At 35.6% G+C, this 7,227-nt stretch overlaps 1 protein-coding gene across 1 annotated transcript; it reads right to left on the minus strand.

The window, feature by feature from the left end:
- Positions 1-2,169: 2,169 nt before the first annotated feature.
- On the minus strand, positions 2,170-6,533 carry LOC114518984 (RNA exonuclease 4-like). The gene is made up of 9 exons (XM_028539039.1): positions 6,360-6,533; positions 5,489-5,604; positions 5,050-5,226; positions 4,785-4,978; positions 4,603-4,691; positions 4,395-4,469; positions 3,997-4,071; positions 2,992-3,773; positions 2,170-2,240 (listed from the first exon to the last, which is right to left on the minus strand). Exons 1-8 carry the CDS (start codon positions 6,519-6,521, stop codon positions 3,660-3,662), a joined length of 1,002 nt encoding a protein of 333 aa, XP_028394840.1. The 5' UTR covers positions 6,522-6,533; the 3' UTR covers positions 2,170-2,240; positions 2,992-3,659.
- Positions 6,534-7,227: the final 694 nt, after the last annotated feature.

Genomic DNA, 7,227 nt, shown 5'->3' on the forward strand with positions numbered 1-7,227 from the left:
AAAAAAGTAGTTTAATATTGTTTAATAGAAATATATTTTCTCTAATAAATTACATATTGTATAAAGCTCCTGCAGTGAGAAGACACTAGCAAGGTTCAGATATGACTAACCCCGGCGAGGACCCAATCAGATGCTACCATTACTGCGCGCCCTTGAGGTCATTAGTATACATAGGTCAGTGGTTTATTGTTGTCGTTTATGAGAAAATCGCTCTTTTTTCAAATGTTGATTGATAGCAGAAAATGGATAAACTACAGGACATAAATTACAGGACATGACGACCACCAAATGGGTAATTGTAGATTCCATTAGTTATTTCAGCTTTTCAAAAAGGACAAACGATCGTATGCAAGGCCGACATCCAATCGAATGCCAACTTTTCGTGTACTTAAACTTTTCCGTCTAAAATCCCCCGATATCCGAAGACGGAAAAACCCATCCTGTCATGATTGCTGCTTCTCTAACAACTCCCGTTCCTCCCTTTCTAACAGTTCAAATTCTATTTTCAATTCCTCAATTTTATCGTCCATTCGTCCAAGTTTTCTCTTACGCGACACAAGCTTATCCAGCCATTCGACCCACGTCACGTCCTTTAGGAAGAAAAAAAATAGTTCTTGACAGAGCTTGTAGTGAAAATCACGCAGCTGGCATAAGCTTGTCGTTGCAAAATCACGTCGCCAAAAAACCCCAGGTTTGAATAAGCTAATGGGCTAATGGCTACCGATAAACTTACTAATAAAATATTACATATTACAGTATAATGATCGTGCAAGTTGGTGCAACTTACTTTCTCGGTTTCAAATAGTTCTGGGTAATGCATCTTCATAGCTTTTTGAATTCTCCATCTATTTACCACGTTATATATGAACTGCCCTAAAATATTCACGCCTGTTCGTTATCATGCTAAAAGAGAAGCCCCCGTCCGTTCGATGTTAGGGTCGATTTTCTGTTCAATATTTCTGTTTTACAAGTTTTGACAGCGGTAAATATTTGACACTGACCATTTACGTGCGTGTACCTAAATATCTAACGTTTCAAGAGCGTTCAGCACACGAGAAGTATGTTTGAAATATGCCCGAATTTCGCATCAATTGGCAATGCTATTGAAATTTGCGAATGTGCCAGAAACAGCACTCGTGATGCTGAATATATTTTTATATGTGGAACAAAAGATGCGAGGAAAGCTAACGCAAACAGGGGAACAAACCATACCAGAAACTCCAAGTGCACATCCAGTCATTGTAAACAGTGCAGCTGATTTTAGACTTCTTTCTGAGGTAAAAAAAAATCAGGCAAATGCCAGGATTATAAAGTCTTGTTAGCCTGGAATATATTGTAACGGACCAAGAGAGGTCGCGAATCGTACAAGACTAGAACTGTGCAAAACATGCAGCAATATTTCATGTTAAAGACACATAGAAACTTGCAGCCTTACTCATTGAGTATAATGATGTTAGACAGCCTGTTATTGAACCACTGGTCATGGAAAATGTGTAAGAATTGCTCATAGCAAATGTTGTTCTCTCGTTTTGTAGGAAATTTGGTGTAGCATCGCCAGTTTTCACAACTTGGCGAATACCTGTAAAAAATGGAAAAGATTTACTGTAGCAAAAATTGATTGAAAACATTAAAAAACAAAACATCAAGAACAAACTTTACCAAAGAATACAAGTGGTACTATGAAGAAGTTTAGGCCAGTTGATAAACTATAAATGTAGACATTTTTCTTTTTTATAACACCAAAGGTATAACCTATACCAGATCCAGCAATGCCTGGAACAAAAATAATTTTAAATACGTTAGTTCAGGTTGCTTAATTTAATATTTAAGCTATTTTTTTACTCAGAAATCCATTTTGTTTGTTAATGAAAAGGAGTAATTCAGGGACCATTCAGTACACTGTAGAAAGTTCAGGATAGTACTATAACAGGTTGCAGGTACTTGAATGCAGATTGGGTTTGTGGCATGTTCTGGATACAATTCAATGCTTTGGGTTTGAAAACTAAAGAGGTATAATTACATTACAATTTGCATGGTGGATGTCACTTGTAAATTGTAATTGTAGGAAAATATATGTGCTCTTCTCTTATAAAAGTTAGTCATCATTGGAAATTATTCTGTAGTACATAAGTTAGTTGATTTTTGACCTGATAATGCAGAGGCAGCCAGCACCTTCTTCCCTGTTTCAGGATATTTATAAATTGAATGTATGACTGTTCCAGTAACAATGCCAGCTAAACCTAGTGTTGGAAATGAAAATGTTATGGGAAGTATTACAACAACCAGTAGTTGGAATTTCATAAATCATGAAGAGTTGTTTAAAAAACAGATCAAAGAACAGATTTAAAGTTCTATAATAGATTGCAATTTTCTAATGTAAACACAACTGTTTGGTGTCATATAGAAATGCCATAGAAAAGGAGAAGTCCTGGACTGGGTTGCTAGATTACTGAATAAATTAGCCAAAGATTAATATCATAATCTTTGTCGTTCTTTTTTCAGTAATCTGGAAACTCTGGTCCTGGAACTATTTAAAAGTGTAGAATTGGAGAGGCACTCAATGGACGACTTGCGCCTTAGACTAATTTTTGATCGAAGTAACTAGAAGAAAATAAATAATCACAGCCAGAAAGATCTTACTTAAATTAGTGCAAATGCAAAGTTTGGCTACGAAATTTTGTAAAATATGGAAAATATAGCCATGCGAAGTTGGCAAATTTTGTATACTTTTGTATTACGTGCGGAAATGTGTAACTAAATTAGTTACACACTTTTGCCCGTAATACAAAAGTATACAAAATTCGTCAACATCGCATGGCTATATTTTCCGTAATTTACAACAATTCGCAGCCAAACTTGGCAGTTTCACTAATTTTAGTAAGCTCTTTCAGAAAATGTTCCTTTTATTGCCGTGGTAAGAAATTAGTCTAAAGCGCAAGTCGTCCATTCAATATCATTCTTGCTGTCTGCTCAGCCTCCCACAAATTTTACCAATTAGTTGGCCATGGCTACATATGGGATAAACAGCAACATATAACCTTCTTTTTATCCTAATTGATATAAATAATAACGTTATTCATAAATATCTCTATGGACATTTTCACTTGTAGCATTCTTACTGTCTGTCAGTGATCTTAATAGTATTATAGCGAATGGTGGAATCTACTAATGGAGTTTTGGCAATTTCGTGATAACGATAATACCATGATAACGTGAATTTCTATTTATAGACTCACCAGCAAGAGCAGAGTTTTTAAAATATAAAAGTGGATGGATTTTATTCATCATTCCAAGATCTCAAGCTAAATTGTCGGCCATATTGATATTTTTTGACACGTCATGTAAGAATTTTGAAATGGAATTACCCAAGTATTGAACTTTCTTGTGGGCAGTGATTATCAACTGCAATTTATCTGGCTGAAATGATTCAAATAAAGCCCCTGAGACACTTTACATATATTATCTACTTTCATCGTTTAGGCTAACCTGGCAACCCAGTATTCCATACAAAATTATTACTTTAAAAAAGTCAAAAGACTAACACACCGCTACTTCACGGAAGCGCATATTGCATGCCTGCTGACACAATAACTTATTCATGCTTTTTTATAGAGCGTATATATGTACTTTCTATTCATCCAAAGCTAGCTAGCCGAATATCAACTGCCTTGGCCAGGTTTCGTTCTATTTTTCTTAAATTTATCCTTTATACTCTTCTCCCACTCCTTGCGATGAGTATTATACAATTTCATAGCAGCACGCGCATCTTCCACCTTAAGTAAGATTTAAGAAACGTAGACTTCAGTGAAAGGCAACATAAAAAACGAAAATCTTATTCTGTAAATTAACATAAATAATGTACACCAACAAAGCTGGTCAGTCAAGCAATGATGCAGGAAGTTAAACTTCAAATGTTGCCTTAAAATGTCGGGCAAAAAAGTCACAAGTTTTCGCCCAAAAACGTACTAAAAATCTGAACTGATCAGAACTGCTTACCGAGGAGTGTTCACCATCTTGTATTGAAATATACAAGATCTCCTTTGCAAGTCGTTTCAAAGATGGATGCTTCGTCTTCATATGTAAAAATGGTAAAATAAATTAAGCTAAATAAAGACTTATTTAAGTTGTACCATAAGACATGCCTTCTGGATTGTCTATTGTTGTACACAATAGTCCCTGGCAATTGCGGTAAATACTAGAATACTTATATTTAATGTATACTGGAACATGTTTCCAGCAGGAAATGGCAAACAGGCTTGATGTTTCGTTGAAATGAAATGTTAGTCATCTGGATAATGATAACTTTTGGCCGGGTTTTAATGCCACATGTAGTCGAAACAGCGAGAAATTTTCTTATATAATTGTTGAACGTATTTCACGAGTCTGTTTATTACCTTTAATTTCTCTTGAAACGGTTTGTATTTGGCTGTATCGCGAATCCGCTTTCTTGGATGATCAAGTAGTAACACCTGATAACAGTTGTCATAAGGCAAATTAAACAGAGAGTGGTCATACGCGTCTATTGAAATATTGTTTTTGGCAAAATTTAGGCCATTCAAGAGATGCAGACGCAAGTCAGATGAAACAAATCTCGCACGCTACCTTCAGATCAGTAGAAATTGAATGACCAATCAGAATTTTATCTTTAATCAACGCAGCGACATCGTTCTGAACATCAACAAAATTTGGAGCTGTTAAAAAAATGGAGGAACAATATTCCTTTCATTATAATTCCATTAGCTTTGAAATTCATATCTGTTGAACAAAGAACAATTATAGCTAACCATTTCTTAAATGAAAAGGTCTAATTCCACTGACATCCGATCTGTAATCCACAACTCTTTCACGGGCGGCGACATACTTGTCATACAGAACATCACCGTCAATATTAACTATGGATACCCTGCCTAACATATGTTCCAATCCTGCTTTTCCAACTCCAACGAATTCACAATCCATCGCAACATGCTTTGTGACCCTAGAAAAGCAAAGCTTCGGCTACAACATTTCTTTCAAAAAAGTTTGCATCGTGGAGATGAAATGAAGTACCTGGGATTTGGTTTCTTTTCTGTCACTTCATTCGGTTGGACATCACTATGAGCACATGCATGCGTATCATCATCTACCGAAATTTTTCTTCGTTTTGGCTCTGATCCTGTGACTTTTTCAATGTCTTCTGGATCAACATCGTCGAACCAAATATCATTCTTATCTGTTTTATCACTCCTGTGGTAATTATGAATATTGAAGAGAATATAATTAAACTAGGGTATAACTCAGAGTCCTAGAAGTTTTAGTTCGTAGTTTTTAGAACTTGCATAACTGTTGGCAGCTTACTCTTTCCTGTCAATTAATAATGTTATGTAGTTTCAAATTACTTTGCCACTGCAAAATAAAGCGAATGGGTTTTATCCTCCACAGTCTTTGTAAGATATAATCTTACAAAGCTACAGGTTATAGTGTACCCTGTACTGTTAAATTGACTTACTGATTCTTAAATATGTTTTTCTTTCCAGACTTGCTGCCTACAAATCCCTTAGATTTGTGAAATGGTATTCTTTTCCTCTTGGGGACTTTCTGCTGTTTTTTGTTGGCTTGAAGTGTCTGAGGCAGAGCAAGAAAACCCAGTTTGCAATTGAGACATTACCTACTTCATATACTATTTCATCTGGTGGGCTTAATAAGGCAAGGATAATATTTTAGATATTTTTTTGCAAAATATTGGATGTGAAAAAAACCATGCAGTAAACTATGATAGAAATAGGAAGTTTATAGGGTCAAAAAACCTGGAGGGTGATATTGAAAAGTGGTCACACAGTGGGCACTGGAGGCAGTTTCCCCCTTTTTTATGCAAGAAGGAAGTGTGCCAGTTTTGGATCTAAAGTGTATTTTCTGGGGTGATCTTTCTTTTCTCAGAGTCAAAATTGCTTACAATATGCCCACTCTGTTTTATATAATATCAGTGTAATGTTTAATCACTCCCACTCTCGTCCACAGCGGCTTTTGTGTAAGCATTAAAATAAGTAGACAGCAGGAGTTGACAGGCACAGGTAAAAGACTGCCGACTCTGGTATTTCTGCCTGCTATTCTTTCAATGCTCACACAAAAGCTGCTGTGGAGGAGAGTGCCACACTCCTATTTATCACTGCATCCTATCGCTGCACCCCCCTTCTAACTTGGTATAAGCTCATTCTGCAATCACAAAGAGGAGAGAGAATAACTCATGTTGGACATAAATAAATCTGCTCAAGTTTAAGTTTTGCCCCTAGAATGTATTCAACATAACTCACCACACACCACAGGCAACAAGCCCGCGATCAAAACAATTAACAATCACAATGATCAAATATAATACAAACCACTGCTAAAGCTTTCCAATTCGAGGATACTTCACTGGCAGTTTTTGGTAATCTAGGTTGTGTCACAGGTTTTGCCTCTTTTATTTGTATCTTATTCTTTTGCGAGAATTTTCGATGTTTTTGTTTCTGTTTAGAAGCATCATTCGCCATCACCACGTGCATGTGTCACCGTAAATATTTATTTATTGCTGAAGTGCAAGTACTTCATATAATTCACATTATTAATACGACCACTGATTACGACCTTGCAAAGTTTGACCATCTTTTTACTTAATTTAACTTTTAATTTAACTTTACTTTTTTCGCCCTGCTGTTTCGCACTGTTAAACTGAATTTTGGCGAATAAAGCGGTCTGTTGGCAACTTGGCATGCGTTTTGTATTTTTTTTGTAACTTTTTTGTGTTGTTACTACCCAGCAGGCATTCCTGACGCATGGCCGTATGGGATACACAATATACGTTATAGAACACGTCCATGCAAAGTTTTAATATATATATTAAATAATATGATATAATTATGTTTTAGCTTGGCAGCTTGCACTAGTTTCAAAATAAAAATGCAACAATCGACATTTTAGTTTGTGATTATGAATTTATGTATCTTCACTGGGGAACAACGTATTTTGTTTCTCATATTAGTCATATATTAGATATAAGTCGATCGAGATATAAGTCATATAGAAATACTGTATCAACTTAATGATAATATAGTAGGATAACAGGGATTTTAATGCAAAAATTCTTTTCTCAAAATTTTGTATGCTTCAATTCTCAGTAAAGGTCGTTTCCAGAAGAATATTATGGAATTAAGGCTTGCATTCAATGCTCCAATGGTAATACACCATGTCGTCGAGACTCGTAACAAAACC

This window comes from Dendronephthya gigantea, unplaced genomic scaffold, assembly GCF_004324835.1.
Source record: "Dendronephthya gigantea isolate DGI-Jeju-01 unplaced genomic scaffold, DenGig_1.0 000000F, whole genome shotgun sequence".
Taxonomy (NCBI): Eukaryota; Metazoa; Cnidaria; class Anthozoa; order Malacalcyonacea; family Nephtheidae; genus Dendronephthya; species Dendronephthya gigantea.